Here is a 16,334-nt window from a genome sequence, read left to right on the forward strand (position 1 = left end):
ATATTAATTTAATAAATAAATTAAAAAATATATTAATTTAATAAATAATTTTTTTAATATTATTTAAATAATAAACTCTTTGTGTCCTTGTATCCATCAATTTTTACGGATACATTTAATGTCGTCAATGGAAAATTTTTCTACTCCCTTTCCCGAAAGGGACCCAATATTTCTTTTCTATTCAATTTATTAACATTTCCTGTGCCACATGGCTCATTCAATCATTTCTCAATCTTGCTCTTGTGTTTCTATCCAATTTTTTATTCAATCGTGCTGGAGTGTCACAATGAAAGGTGCATAGAAATATCTGACATGACTTTTGCCTCGTTAAGCCCTCCTATTTGCACTCTTTTAGTGCCATTCCGGACCATGTCTTGGTGGATTGTTGCCTTTCTAAGATCATTTTGTTCTCGGTTGGTGTGCCGGTGGACCCCGCTTAATAATTTCGAAGTTAGAGATACAATATGATAAGCCTGACATCTTTGTCTCTGTTCAGACGGGCCGATTCTGTGACAGTATCTGTCCCCAAACGTCAAGCTTGTGTAATAATGACGAAGAATTTCCCAATAGCAAGAAGCAGCAATTGCCGCTGCTCTGTCTGTTCTTCTCTTCTATTTCTCCCTTCTCTGTATTCCTTGTGCTGAACCACTGTCTTGTGAACTTGGAGGGGGTCTTCCAAACTGCCAGACATGGGGGATGCTGGAGAAATTCAACTCCAAGTCAGAGGTTAGTACTTCTCCCTCTATCTCTCTTTCTCTCTCTTTTTGAGCTCAACTTGGTTCCTCTTTTGGAAGTGTTGAGAAATCTAAATATAATGGTTTATTATCTTTATGTGTTTGAGAGAGAGCCCACTCAACTGGAGCTCTTTGAGAGCTACTTAAGGGTGCTGAAGTGCTCCCCATTCACTCCCTGTTCTCTTTTTGAAAGTTATTGGCCCAAGAGTACTTTGGATCATCCAAAAGAACCATTGATTGCTCCCATGGATTCACCCAAAACTTCAGTCCATTCAAACAGCAAGCCTGTGAATCGTGTGAGATGGTGTAAAAGCCTAGGAATCGTGTGGCAATTGCTTGCATCTACTTGTATGTCTGGTAGTCACTAGAATCCAATATTAGATCCATTTGGTTGCTCATAGGTGTGAGAAGTGCATAGAGCTGGTATGGGGTCATGTGTTTCTAGTTTTGGAGTCCAAAGTTCATGGAGAGTTAGATTTTTGGAAGTCAGCAAGACGAGAGTTAGGATTTTGGAAGTTCAAACACGTAGGTATGACAAATTATAGCCAAAGTCATATGTAGACACTGACATGGCGGCTATGGTAAACCAGATCTATATTCAAACACTTAATAATATGATAAAATGATTGCAAAGTATCGTCAATGACAAAAATCTAATCAAACATAAACACTTTAATATTTCAACTTTGGAAAAGTAATTTTATTTTTCTTATTACCGTTGCCAATCTTACTTTCTAAGAGCTGCAAATCTCATGCAAATATGAGATGCATGGCCACATACCAATGCGAATATGCTTCTCGGTCACATAGATTTACTTGCATCCAATTGTCCAAAGAATGGAGAGCTTATTGGACTTCAATGATTCTTGCATCTACTATCTTGGCATATAAGAGATCAAGGCATATATTGCCTATGTAGTTGTTAATCTAACATAGCCAGCTAAATAGCAAGGTTGCCATTGCTACTTGATTTAGTATTCAAGTGCCTCTAACATATATAATGTAAATTATTCAACTTTCCATGCCATAATCCAAGAAGAAAAATAATTTTTGTTAGCATAAATTTTACGTTATAGATTGAGAACTATATAAAATTGAGTTAGATGTGTCAATTATCGAAACTTTATCTTATTTAGCTGTCTAATGAATATATCTAATCATTAGTGATGAAAAATGCATGACTCACAGTCTTTGGAATCTTCAGACCCTCCGATGAATTTCTCAAAGAAAATTTTAATGATAGTTATATTTAAGGTGCCACGGGGGTCTGGTTAATTTGATGTTAATATGTTAACACTTTCTTTTGAATTTGTCCATCATTTAGATAGGATCTGTTAAATCTAATAGATAGAGAGATGTCCTATGCAGTTCATGAGACTGAGTCCTAAAATCTATGACCATGATAGATAAATGATAGAAAGGAGTTTCTATAAGACTTCACATGAACTCGAGTCGATTGAATTTGATATATGATAGATAAACGGATCCAACAAGTTATTTTTGATCTGCTTCTTGTCAGGACTCGTGACAGAAAAATCGAACTGCACAGTAATTGCACATAGAGATTTAATATTCCATTCTGCTAGATTGCCACTACATACTGTTAGGTTTCACTGATGGATTGAGACTCATCAAGCTTCATCTTGATGATCGATGATCCTTTATGGACAGAATTAGAATCGTTCTAACCCATCAAAAAGAGTTTCGATGATATTATGATGGAGATCACAGTATATCTCACTACCAAACAGAAGAGAACCTATGAGGTTATACACAAAAGAGATTTTTATTTGATCAGATGGTTGATTGGTGATTATGAATCGCTATTAAATTTAATCATTAATATGATTGATGATTAATCTAGTACAAAAGTTGCAATAAAGCAATCACTAAGTATTAGTGAGTTGTAGGAGGATGAATTTGACTTAATTTGATTAAGCAATGGGGCTGAAATCAAGTCTAATTGAATTGGATTCAATTTAGATTAGTTTGGATTTGATTAGATCAAGCCTGATTGAGTCATGAGATGATCCAATTATAAGGAAGATCAATTTCTAATTTGATTAGGATTTAGATTCAGTTAAATCCTAATTAGATTAGGATTTAATTAAGTGAAATTGAGTTCCTAATTGGATTACAATTGCTCATTTTTTGGTGCAACCAAATTATGATTTGATTGGGATCCAATTGAAGAAACATGTGAGAGTCCCATTGCACTAGGAGTCTCTCCCTTCTCCCTTGCGCCATCCCATACCCACACACTAATATCCTTCATGCTGATTTTTGCATGAAAGAAAACCACACCTAATCCCCTCTCCATGCCCCTCCTTTCTCACTTAAAGATTAGGATAGGCTTAAATTCAAATCTAATTTGAATTTAAATCCTAGATTGATTAGGTTTGACCTAATCAAACCTTATCTTATCCAACCCTTTGGACACCAACTTAAGGAGGAATTAAAGGGCGTAGAAACTAATTATTTTGAGAAATCAGTTTTACTGTGAGAAATAGATCTGGTAGGGGTATGAAAAAGTGAGGGACGGTAGTCTTCTTTTTGGCATGAGAAACTAAAGAAGAGGCATCTCCTCTTGGGATGAGATCCCTAGGGTTTAATCTAGGGTTTTTAGGAAGAAAGAAAAAGAAAAAAGAAAAGGATGTTCTCAAGGGCTTTCTTCTTCCTCCTCTACATCATCTTTCTTTCCTATTCTTCTTTCTGTTTCTCTTCAGAGATCTGAGAGAATTTGAGAGATTTGAAAAAGAAATCTGAATCAACCATCAAGAAGCGTCTTCTGTAAGGGAGCTAGCATTTTGGTGAAGTCAGGAACCTCTGATTGGATCGAAGACTTTGTATGGATATCCATAGAGGCTAGACGCATGTGTGGCTTATTGAGAACCTTATCAGATTACCATGATCATTAGATTGTGGTGAAAAGCTACCACACAAAGATATAGAGATTGGATCTTCAGATTTTGATACCTTTTAATTCAATCTGATTTTAATTTTCAGCATCTTAATCTTGCATGTGATAGATCCTATGGTGGCAATAGATTAGATCTATTGCTTGCATGTTTGATTAAAAAGGTTTTAATCAGATTTGAAATTTTTTTGCTGTTAGATTTTTTTAAATTTCAGCATGCACTAGGAGATTAGATTTTCTAAAATTTTCTTCAAGTGGTATCAGAGTCTAGATCATTTCACATGCATTAAATTAAGATCTGATAATCAGATTTATAGATCTAAAAAATTTAGGTTAAAGTTCGAGGTCGTTTTGATAAAAATTTATTCTAGAACGATCGTTGAATGTTATGTGACAATGTGTGGATCAAAATTTTCAGATCTGATTTTTATGAGATTATGATCTGATTTTATATGATGCATGAGATTATGATATGATTTTATGTGATGCATGAGATGTATGTCATGAAATGATCATGTTAGATCTATGTTGCATGAGATGTATAGATCTGAAATACATGTTTTATGATCTGATTTTTATATGATACATGCGATGTATGCTTGATCTATGTAGTATGAGATGTGTATGTTTAGATTTGAAAATTAGATTTAATAATTAGATTAAATCTAATTTAAAATATGTGATAGATTAGATCCTATTAATACATGAGATATATGAAATTTTTATGCATATGTGATATACGTAGATGTAGATTAAATTTTTAGTAGCTTAATAGTCTTCAAAAATCATAGTAAAGGCCGTCCGGCCATAAAGAACTATGATGAAAGGGATGTCTGTACGAATCAAAAAAAAACCACAAAAAGAAAGAATTTACTTTTATACAAAATCCTAGATCCAAAACTATTTAGGATCTGAACATGAATATGAATTTATGTAATTATCACTACAATAGGAAAGGGTATTTGTGATGCAAACAAAGTGTTGTAAATAATAAAATTTCATCGCAAATACTTATTTGCAATGAAACTTTTGTCGCTAATAATTCATCGCTAAAAATAATGTTGCAGATAATATTTTACAATGAAAAAATAATTTTATCATTAATAATTATTTTTTTATGATAAAATTTTTTTATCATCAATTTTTTTATTTTTTAAATTATTTATGATGGAATAATTACGTCGCAAATAGATGAATTTGCGATGAAAATATTTCGTTACAAATAATTTAAAAAAATTTTAATTTTAAAAAAATAAATTATTTATGACAGAAGATTTTCATCGTAAATAAGTTTATTTATGATAGATATTCCATCGCTAATTAAATTATAATATTTTTAAAAAATAATTTATAAATATATATTTTAATTTATATTTTTAATATTTTATATTTATAATCTATAAAAAAAATAAAAAATTACTTAATTAATAGGATTTTTTGAAGATAGCCTTAATGACTGTCAATTACTTAATTAATAAGATTTTCTCTAAATTTATTTCTACCACACCATATGAGAGATGGCATGGTAAGAAGCTGAATTTTGGTTATCTTAGAATTTGAGGATGTCCGGTCTATATCAAACGATTACAGATGGATAAGTTAGATGCTAGATCTATGAGAGCTCATTTTATAGGATACCCAAAAGAGTCTTTGGAATACTATTTTTATCTTCTGGAGGATTATAATATGATTGTGAGCCGGCATGTCAAATTTTTGAAAAGAGATTTTATCCAAGATGGAGGTAGCGAGAGAAAAATTTAGCTTGAAGAGAGTGTCTCTAAAGAGCAACGAGCTATAGAGTCTGTGGAATCCGTTCCACCTCGTAGATCCAGTAGGATCGTCCATCCTCCTGAAAGATATATGGATATGCTAGAAGAGGATGTAGAAAAATATTCCTTATAGGTGATGTAGACCATGTTGATGATCCTAAGACCTATGATGAGGCGATGTCAGACATCGACTCCGAAAAATAGTTAGAGATAATGAGGTCAAAGATTGACTTAATGCATACTAATTAAGTTTGGATCTTAGTAGATCCACCAGCAGGAATGGTTTCTATTGGAAACAAATGAATTTTTAATAAAAAATTGGTTCGAATGAAAAAGTGGAGACCTTTAAAGCGAGGCTTGTGGGTAAAGATTATAGTCAGCATCAAAGTGTTGACTATCAGGAGATCTTTTCATCAATAGATATACTGAAGTCTATTCAGACACTACTTGCTGCTGCCGCAGCTCATGACTATGAGATATGATAGATGGATGTGAAAGCTACCTTTCTGAATGGATATTTTGAGGAAGATATCTATATGGAACAGTCTCTAAATTTCATATCCAATGATAGAGATCACAAGGTCTGCAAGCTACGAAGATCTATTTATGGATTAAAGCAAGCATCTCAGAATTGGAATACTTGATTCAATGATGCGATCAAATCATTTGATTTCATCAAGAATGAGGAAAAATCGTGCATGTTCAAGAAGGTCAGTGGGAGGGCTGTCACATTTCTCATATTACACGTGGACGACATCCTCCTAATTGAAAATAACATTCCTATGATGACTTCTGTGAAAATTTGATTGTCCAAAACGTTCTCCATAACAGACCTTGAAGAAGCATCCTATATTCTGAGAATAAAGGTTATATAAATAGATCTAAGAGAATGTTAGGTTTGTCACAGCAACTATACATAGAGAAAGTGCTGAAGCAGTTCAGCATGAAAAACTCCAAGAGGGGTCTGTTGCCCTTCAGGCATGGAGTTCATCTGTTCAAGAAGATATACCCTAGCACACCTGAGGAGATTCAGCATATGAGTAAGATCCCTTATACTTTTGCTATAGAGAGTCTCATGTATGCTATGCTATGTACCGATCTGATATTGTTCTTGCTGTGAGTGTCACAAGCAGATGTCAATCGAATCTAGATGAGAAGCACTGGATTGTTGTGAAGAATATCCTTAAGTACTTGAGAAAGATTAAGGATCTATTCTTGATCTTTAAAGACGGAGACTTGCGGGTACAAGGATATACAGATTCAGACTTTATGTCTGACATTGATGATAGAAAATCTACATCAGATTTTATGTTTTTATATAATGGTGGTACAGTTAGCCGAAAGAGTTTCAAGCAACCGATTACTATGGAGGCAAAGTATATCGCTGTGTCAGAGACTGCTAAGGAAGGATTTTGGTTCAAGAAGTTTGTTATGGAGCTGGGTGTGATGCCATCAAATGCTGTTTCACTCTTCTGCGATAACAATAGTACCATAATATTCACTAAAAAATTGAGGTTTCATTAGAAGTTTAAGCACATCGAATGACAATTTCATCTGATTCATGAATACTTAGAGAAGAAGTTTATTGAGGTGCAGAAAATCGACTCCACAGAGAATGTGGCTAACCCATTGGTCAAGTCGCTGTGCCAATAGAAGACTGTACCTCACCTTGAGAAGATGGAGCTTAAGTTCATAGCCAATTGGCTTTAGGTTAAATGGGAGTTTGTTAGATGTATGCCATAAAAATCAGATTGGCTGACACTTGTATACATTCTAGGATCATAATTTTATAATTAAAATATTAAAATAAATAAATTTTGGATTATTTTTTATTCATGTTGTGTTTAAATTATATCCATGAATTATCTGAGGAATTAACAGATAATGACACGTATTCTCAAGAGTTAAAAATTTGAGACACATGTTATTAGTGGTTAATTCCTAAATGCTCCTGATTGATGGATCGTTATGGAGACGATGATTGATCCGAATAGATTGATGTATGGATCATTTTTTTTATAGATAAATGATTCTCGAGTCGACAGTATGGGGATATTGGAGTGAGAGTATAGGTGCTTGATAAAGATCAAGGATACTGAGTGCGACCAACATGAGAAGTCACTAGAATGGCTATCCACTCGTCAGTCACTTGCTCAAAGTTATAGTTGTGTAGATAATTCTTTGGCCTGTAGTTAGATCTATTCATGGACCGAGCGTCGGGTCTAGACTCTATTCATTTTTAATCGAGCTTCGGACCGAGCCTATGTAAATTTTGACATTTTCTAAGCCTAAGCCCGACTCGTGATCAGATCTATCTGCAGTGTCTCGACTGTTTATGATGGGATTGCTATAGTTTGACTGTACAATCACTTGGTTATCTAGCCATTCGAAACCTTACGGTGTATGTTGGCTACAGTAGGTCTATTATAGGAATAAGATGTGCACCAAGATGGAATCTGTCGATCTTGATAGATAGGAAGAGGTCCTATGTAGTTCATGAGAGTATCCTAAAATTCATAATCGTGGTAGGTGAACGATGAAAAAAAATTTTCATAAGAGTTCACATGGACTCAAGTCGAATGAATCTGACATATGACGGACGAACGAATTTGATGAGTTATTCTTAAATTATATCTTGTTAGAACTCATGACAGAAAAATTGAAGTACACAGCAACTGCACTTAGAGGTTCAATATTCAGTTTTATTGGATTGCCACTATATACTGCTAGGTATCACTGATGTATTGTGAGACTCATCAAGTATCATCTTGATGATCGATGGTTCTTGATGGGCAGAGTTGAAATCATTCCAATCCATTGAAAGAAGTTTCGATGATATTATGATGGGAATCATAATATATCTCACTATCAGACATAATAAAATCTATAGGATTACGCACAAAAGAGATCTTTATCCGATCAGATAGTTGATTGGCGATTAAGAATCGCTATTAGGTCTAATCGTCAATATGAATGATGATTAATCCAATACAAGAGTTGTAATAAAGCAATTCACTAAGTATTAGTGAGTTGTAGGAGGATTAATTAGTAATTGGATTGCTAATTGACTTAGTTTGATTGAGCAATAGGACTGAAATCAAGTCTAATTGAATTAGATTTAATTTAGATTGGTTTGGATTTGATTAGATCAAGCTTGATTGAGTTATGAGATAATCTAATTATAAGGGAGATCAATTCCTGATTTGATCAGGACTTGGATTCAGTTAAATCTTAATTGGATTAGAATTTAATTAAGTAAAATTGAGTTTTTAATTTGATTAAGATTGCTCATTTTTGGGTACAACCAAATTATGATTTGATTGGGATCCAATTGAAGCAACATATGAGAGTCCCATTACACTGGGACTCTCTCCCTTCTCCCTTACGCCACCCCATACCCATGCCCTAATATCCTTCATGCTAATTTGGTTTTTGCGTGAAAGAAAACCATGCCTAATCCCCTCTCCACGCCCCTCCTTTCTTACCTAAAGATTAGGATAGGTTTGAATTTAAATCCTAGATTGATTAGGTTTAATCTAATCAAACCTTATCTTATCCAACCCTTTGGATGTCGACTTAAGGAGGAATTAAAGGGCGTAGAAACTAATTTTGAGAAATCAGTTTTACCATGAGAAATAGATCTGGTAGGGACGTGAAAAAGTGAGGGGCGATAGTCTTCTTTTTGGCATAACAAACTAGAGCAGAGGCATCTGCTCTTGGGGTGAGATTCCTAGGGTTTAATTTAGAGTTTTTTGGAAGAAAGAAAAAGAGAAGAGAAAAGAGTTTTCTCAAGGGTTTTCTTCTTTTTCCTCCACGTTTTCTTTCTCCTCTATTCTTCCTCCTATTCCTCTTTAGAGATCTGAGAGAGTCTGAGAGATCTGAAGAAGAAATTTGAATCAACGATCAAGAAGCGACTTCTGCAAGGAAGCTAGCATCCTGTTGAAGTCAAGAGCTTTTGATCAGATCGAAGGCTTCATATAGATACCGTACAGGCCGGACGCATGTGCGGCTCATTGAGGATCTTATCAGATTACCACAATCATCAGATTATGGTGAAAAGCTATCTGGATAAAGGTATGAAGATCGGATCTCCAAATTTTGATATCTTTTAAATCTAATTTTAATTTTCAACATCTTAATCTTGTAAGTGATGGATCCTATGTTGGCAATAGATTAGATCTATTGCTTGCGTAATTGATTAAAAAGATTTTAATCAGATCTGAAATTTTTTCGCTGTTAGATTTTTTTTTTAAATTTTAGCATGCACTAGGAGATTAGATTTTCTAAAATTTCCTTCACATGGAGAGTTAGATTTTTGGAAGTCGGCAAGATGAGAGTTAGGATTTTGAAAGTTCAAACATTTAGGTATGATAAATTATAGCCAAAGTCATATGTAGACACTGACATGGTGGCTATGGTCAAACAGATCTATGTTCAAACACTTAATAATGTAAAAAAATGATTTCAAAGTATTGTCAATGACAAAAATCTAATCAAACACAAACACTTTAATGTTTCAACTTTGGAAAAGTAATTTTATTTTTCTTATTACTGTTACCAATCTTACTTTCTAAGAGCTGCAAATCTCGTGCAAATATGAGATGCTTGGCCATATACCAATGCAATTATGCTTCTCGGTCACATAGATTTACTTGCATCCAATGGTCCAAAGAATGGACAGCTTATTGGACTTCTATGATTCCCGCATCTACTATCTTGGCATATAAGAGATCAAGGCATATATTGCCTATGTAGTTGTTAATCCAACATAGACAACTAAATAGCAAGGTTGCCATTGCTACTTGATTTAGTATTCAAGTGCCTCTGGAATATATAATGTAAATTATTCAACTTACCATGCCATAATCAAAGAAAAAAAATAATTTTTGTTAGCATAAATTTTACATCAGGATTGAGAACTATATAAACTTGAGTTAGATGTGTCAATTATCGAAACTTTGTCTTATTTAGCTATCTAACAAATATATCTTATCATTAGTGATGAAAAATGTGGGACTCGCAGTCTTTAGAATCTTCATTCCCTCTGATGAATTTCTCAAAGAAAATTTTAATGACAGTTATATTTAAGATGGAGCCACAGAGGTCCGGTTAATTTGATATTTATATGTTAACACTTCCTTTTGAAGTTGTCCACCACCTAGCATGATGCAGTCGAACCATACATTATTATGCATTTCATAAGTAATTCGAGTATGAATTTAATGTCTTGGTACACTGGATTTTCAAGGATTTTGAACACCATTGTAAACTGATTACATGGGAATACCAGTCCAGCTGCTACTCTGCCATGATGACATCACATTGATGCATCTTTCATCTACATAACAGATAGTTCTCTCCAAATGCAAAGCTTTTCTTCATAACAACACTAACAATTGGAATAGCCATGTTCTAAATCTTGGTTTGTCCAAATTTAATTTCAAAATTATGTGAGAAGAGGCTAGCCACCCTGCAGGTTGTTTCAATTTTCCATTTGAAATGTCATGTCAACATTCTTCAACCAGCTTGTAGGAGATAATCAGCTAGTTTTAATGAAGCAGTTGCCATCATTTTTTCAAAATTTCCCATGTATTGAATGAAGTGATATGGATGCAGCTCTAAATGGTGGAATGAATCCATTTTCAGATAAGCATTCTAGTATTTAGTATGATCCACTACAATTATACAATTCATGTTTTCTCAAAAAATATCTGAACTATTTCATGGTATATAACATTCTGCATCCTTCTTTGGGCTAGATTTAGTGTTAGAATGCAAACTAATAGCTACTCTTTTGCATGCATGTTTTGCAATTCAAGGAGCTCAAGAACAATCATGCCTTAAAGATGCAACTGCCAGCAACCAATCGCTGAAACCATACTCCATGTTTAAACAATGGCAATGGTGGCTCATGGTGGCTCTCAATATCTTCCTCCTCGTTGTTGGCCAAACGGTAGGCACCCTTCTCGGGAGGCTCTACTACAACGAAGGCGGTAACAGCATATGGATGGTCACACTTGTCACATCTGCAGGCTTTCCAATCCTCTTCCTTCCACTTCTTCTCTTCCCTTCACCCTCTTCTACCACCTCTTTTGCCAGTCCCCCCATCACTAAGATTGCATTCATATACATCTCCATAGGCCTTATCGCAGCAGGGGATAACTTAATGTACTCCTATGGCCTCTTTTACCTTCCAGTCTCGACCTACTCTCTCATATGTGCTACTCAACTGGCTTTCAATGCAGTTTTCTCCTACTTCCTCAATTCACAAAAGTTCACTCCCTTCATCTTCAACTCTGTCATACTCTTAACATTCTCGGCTGCTCTCTTAGGGATCCAATCCGATTCGGAGGACTCCACGAATGTCCCAAAAGGGAAGTATCCACTAGGATTTGTGTTGACGGTAGGAGCATCAGCCACCTACTCGCTAGTCCTCTCTCTAATGCAGCTCACCTTCCAAAAGGTTCTGAAGACCGAGACATTCTCCATCGTAATTCAGATGCAGATTTGTACATCGTTCGTTGCAACCATTGCCAGTGTGGTAGGTTTGTTTGCCAGTGGACAGTGGAGGGAGTTGCATGGGGAAATGGATGGGTTTGGGAAGGGGAGGGTGTCATATGTGATGACATTGGTTTGGACTGCAGTGGCTTGGCAGGTGGCCTCTGTGGGGGTAGTAGGTTTGGTTTTTGTGGTGTCCTCTCTATTCTCTAACGTGATCAGCACCTTGGCTCTACCTGTGGTGCCAATCTTTGCTGTGATCTTCTTTCATGATAAGATGGATGGATTGAAGGTCATGGCCATGTTGATTGCTGTTTGGGGGTTCATTTCTTATATTTATCAGCACTATCTTGATGACAGTAAGGCCAAAAGGGCAATTAAAAGTGATACCAAGGATGGGTCAGGCATCTCTATCCCTCCATAGGAGGATAGAATTAGAAGGTCACCTTTTAACTTTCTTGTTCACTTAGATTTGAGTTGGTTGACTGTTTTCCTATCCTTCATTCATGTCAATCAGCAATTTATGTATTCGAAGAAAGATAATATGAATTCCCGCAAAAGGAAGAGATATGATATTGTTCTTTGTCGTGAGTCTAATTGTTGATTAACTTATGACTTGAAAGAGCTTGAAACATGTTTTGAACATAAATTATGTGAATATTATTTTCTACAGTTTATTGAGTGATGGTTCTTTATTCAACAACCACTCGTCTCACTTCACTAATGAGATCTAGGCATGTGATATAGGTCCATGCCTGAAACTTATGTCTAGATTTTGGCAAAAATTTATCGAACTGAAGATGTTTTCTGACACCATAGCAACAAAATCTCCAACTCACTTCTCACCCAGAACGTTCTTGCATGCACGTGCATGCGTATGCATGCTAAAATTATTTTTTGATGTCATGGTATATAATCTTTCATCGCATAGCGTATCCACATTTCTTTAAAATTTTTTTGGTAATATCCATCTACAACTTGATAATATCGGAAAATAATTCCATAAGAAGGAAACGAACAAAAAAATTCAGGGAACCTCCCAAGGTTTGGATAGGATCCAACCATGATACCACATCCAAATTAGGTGTGACAAGTATGAGGAGAAAATGGTAGCCTTGGATAGTCTATGTGGTCATAAGATAATCCAACAATACCCATGACCTTTATATCAAGCCATGGCAACAAATCTCATGTTTTCTGTACAAATCTCATGAAAGCTTGATTCTCTGGGGTAAATATCTTATTGATTTCTTATCGATTATACCCTACTTTGCATAATTGCAATGGTCACTTTTGTGCATGCTGTATGAAGAATGACTGGGTTGACTATGACATCAAGTTTGAGTAATAAATCTTGATGCAGTTTTATATTAGCTATTTGAATTTTGAAGGTAATCTCATTTAGGTCAACTGTTGCAAGATGGTGTACGTTGCAATCCGACAATATGCTTTAATGCTTTTATTTTACTGCTTGGCATACGAAATATAGATTACACCAACCACAAAATAATTTTCTAGTGATGTTATCAATATGTTTATTCACAACATCCGATGAGTAACTACCTTTCTCATGGTAGTCACGGTGGCGGTGGTGGTGGTGCAAAGAAGTGTTCTATGCTTTTTTCTGAACTTATTTAGTTTTTAAAACAGTGATAGACCTCCTAGAGAGGTGGTCATGACGGAGGAGAATAGTGGTCTGGTGGAGGCTGTATCTGAGAAAGAGGTGTAGAGAGTCTTTTGGATTGTGGTCGAGGATAAAGCTCCGAATCTTGATGGTTTTCTCCCACTTTTTTTAGGAGATACTGGACGCTCATCCAGCCCGAGGTTGTCACAGTGGTGCAAGAGTTTTTTGCCATTGGCCAGATGCCGGGGTGTGGAAGCAGACATTCATTACCTTGGTCCTGAAAAGACCGGATGTCTCAGAGCCTGGCCACTTTAGGCCGATCAGTTTATGTATTATTCTCTATAAAATTTGTGCTAAGTTGATGATGTGCAGAATGAAGCCCATTCTCCCTTATTTAATTTGCCTGAAGCAAGGGGCATTTGTTGGCAGGTGCAGTATTTCTGATAATGTTCTTATTATCCAGGAGTTTATATATGACCTTCAGCGAGCCATCCCCAATAACAATCTCATAGCGATCAAGCTTGACATAAAGCATGCTTATGATCGCATGAGTTGGAGTTTCCTCGAGAGGGTCTTGTCGGATTTCATCTTTCACCCCACATGGATTAGTTAGATCTTTACTTGTGTTCGGGTCCTTCCTTTGCTATCATGATAAATGGGATGCCATCGAATTTCTTCTACTCTATGATCGGGCTACGGCAAGATTGTCCCCCGTCCCTGTATTTTATCATTATCTATACTGACTCTCTTTCACGAGCTACTCATATTGCGGCCTGGCACCATTTTAGACTCCTATGTGTCGGCACCGGATGTCCAGCCGATATCGCATCTTCTTTTTGTAAATGACAGTCTGCTAGTAGGCTAGACTTTTGCTCAGAATGTGGCTGGTTTTCGAAAAATTTTAGAGTATGGTGTGACGTTGGGCCGAAAGGTCAACCTCCTCAAATCGGTGGTGATGTTTAATCTAAGGACAATAATCCAATTGCAGCTCACGACTAGGGACATTCTCAAGATTGGAGAGCTCAGTAAAAATTTACAGCATCTGGGTGTTCCTATCACCGAGCGCAAGCTGAAAAGGGCTGGGTGTGTGGATGTCATGCAGACGATCCGAGATCGGTTGGAGGGTTGGCATACCCATGCCTGTTTATGATAGAGTGGGTCATCCTAGTGAGGTTTGTTCACAGCTCCATTCTTATTCATCTACTTTCGAATATGGTTCTTCCCAAAGCTCTGGTGGTGAGGCTGACGTAGCTCTTTTAGAGTTTTCTATAGGGTTCCTACCCAAGAGGAGGGGGAAGCATCCATCTAGTAGCTTGGCATGTGGTTTGCCAACCTTTGAGAGAGGGTGGTCTAGATATCCAGTCTTTAGCTACGAGGAGGGAGACTCTAATTACGAGACATACTGCTCGACTTTTGCTCAATCCTAATTCTCTCTAGAGGTCGATCATGATGGTTAGGTACGGTTCGTGGCCTATTAGTGGTGAGGTCCATCCCATGTATAGTGCCTCAATCTGTGCTCGCACACTCGATGTTTTTCCCCAAATGAGATGATTGGTGGGGGATGGGCACTCTGTGGGATGTCTTGCATGATCTATGGATTGAAAATCTGCCTTTCAGCTGGTGGCCGACCTTTATTAGTGCTGAGGTAATAGATTCTATGAGAGTTGCGGATCTTCTTCGGGCTGACGGTAGGGGATAGAATCGGTGGTGTCCTGTCTATTTGGAGAGCAACTAGGGGAGTGGGTGTCATCCCTTGCAATTTCCAACTTCAGTAGTCCAGATGTCAGGATTTGGGGATATTCTTATATTCCGAGGGTTGTGATGGTTAATCTCTTCCAGATCTATCAGGGGGAGTCCTTCAGGCACAGAGAGGTTAGGTGGATCTGAAAGATCAAGGTGCACTCGAGGATGAGCCTATTCCTCTAAAAGACAACTTAGGGCCGGCTCTCGATCAGATCCCTTCTGCAAGCTTGGCACATGAATATTTAGTTGGGGTCCCTTACTGTGATTTTGAGGAGGAAACCATGGAGCACGCTCTTTTCCAATGTTCGAGGGTAAGACCTATTTGGTCCTTAGTAGGGATACACCTACAGATTGCTCAGGTGAAAGACCCCATCTAGAGCTTTCTGAAGTCCCTATAGTGCAGCACTGGAGGTGATGTTTCTATGGTGGCAAGCATCCGTGTAACCTATATGGCCGTCCATATTTGGCTAATCAGGAACAGCCTAATGTTTGATTCCAAACAGTCTTCGATGAGGTTTATTTTTAAAAAAGCCTTGGGCATGGCAGCAGAGATCATCGATGTGACGTCTAGGCTTTCGAAAATCTGGAGCTCCCATTTTGCTCATGTAGCAACCCGTGGGTGTTCATTTCCTAGGAGCTCCCTCCTCTGCTATACCTGAAGGTCAATTTTGATGGAAGTATTAGAGGCAGGCATGGCGGGATTGGGTTTGTGATCTGTGGGCCTAACTCCAAGCTTGTGGCTGCCGGAGAAAGTCACTTATTAGAGCCTATAATTTCTGAGATGGAGCTTCGCATGGCCTAGGCAGAGATTGTATTTACCAGGCGGACATTGAGGGCGGATAAACTTGTTGTGGAGGGTGACTTAGCCACGATGGTATCCTGACTTCAGAGCTGCATTTGCGATGGAGCCACTCATCCCTTTCTACATGATGTCTCGATTTTGCTGGAGGAATGCACTGCACTAATTATAAGATATATCTTCCGTGAGACGAGCACTGCAGCCGACTAACTGACAGTTTTGTAACTAAGATGAGGATCATTCCTAGATA

The 16,334-nt window shown here is 36.8% G+C and overlaps 1 protein-coding gene across 1 annotated transcript; it reads left to right on the forward strand.

The window, feature by feature from the left end:
• Positions 1-514: 514 nt before the first annotated feature.
• LOC105059562 (probable purine permease 11) lies at positions 515-12,505 on the forward strand. The gene is made up of 2 exons (XM_010942891.4): positions 515-726; positions 11,240-12,505. The coding sequence occupies exons 1-2, from the start codon at positions 690-692 to the stop codon at positions 12,340-12,342; spliced, it is 1,140 nt and encodes a 379-aa protein (XP_010941193.1). The 5' UTR covers positions 515-689; the 3' UTR covers positions 12,343-12,505.
• The last annotated feature ends 3,829 nt before the right edge of the window (positions 12,506-16,334 follow it).

The sequence above is a fragment of the Elaeis guineensis genome, chromosome 16 (assembly GCF_000442705.2).
Source record: "Elaeis guineensis isolate ETL-2024a chromosome 16, EG11, whole genome shotgun sequence".
NCBI classification, from domain to species: Eukaryota; Viridiplantae; Streptophyta; class Magnoliopsida; order Arecales; family Arecaceae; genus Elaeis; species Elaeis guineensis.

Bases quoted from the DNA above. Each gene is read 5' to 3' on its own strand.
- LOC105059562 (XM_010942891.4), top strand. From the start codon at position 690: ATGGGGGATGCTGGAGAAATTCAACTCCAAGTCAGAG. The intron at 727-11,239 runs GTTAGTACTTCT...TTGCAATTCAAG, and splicing joins AATTCAACTCCAAGTCAGAG to GAGCTCAAGAACAATCATGC.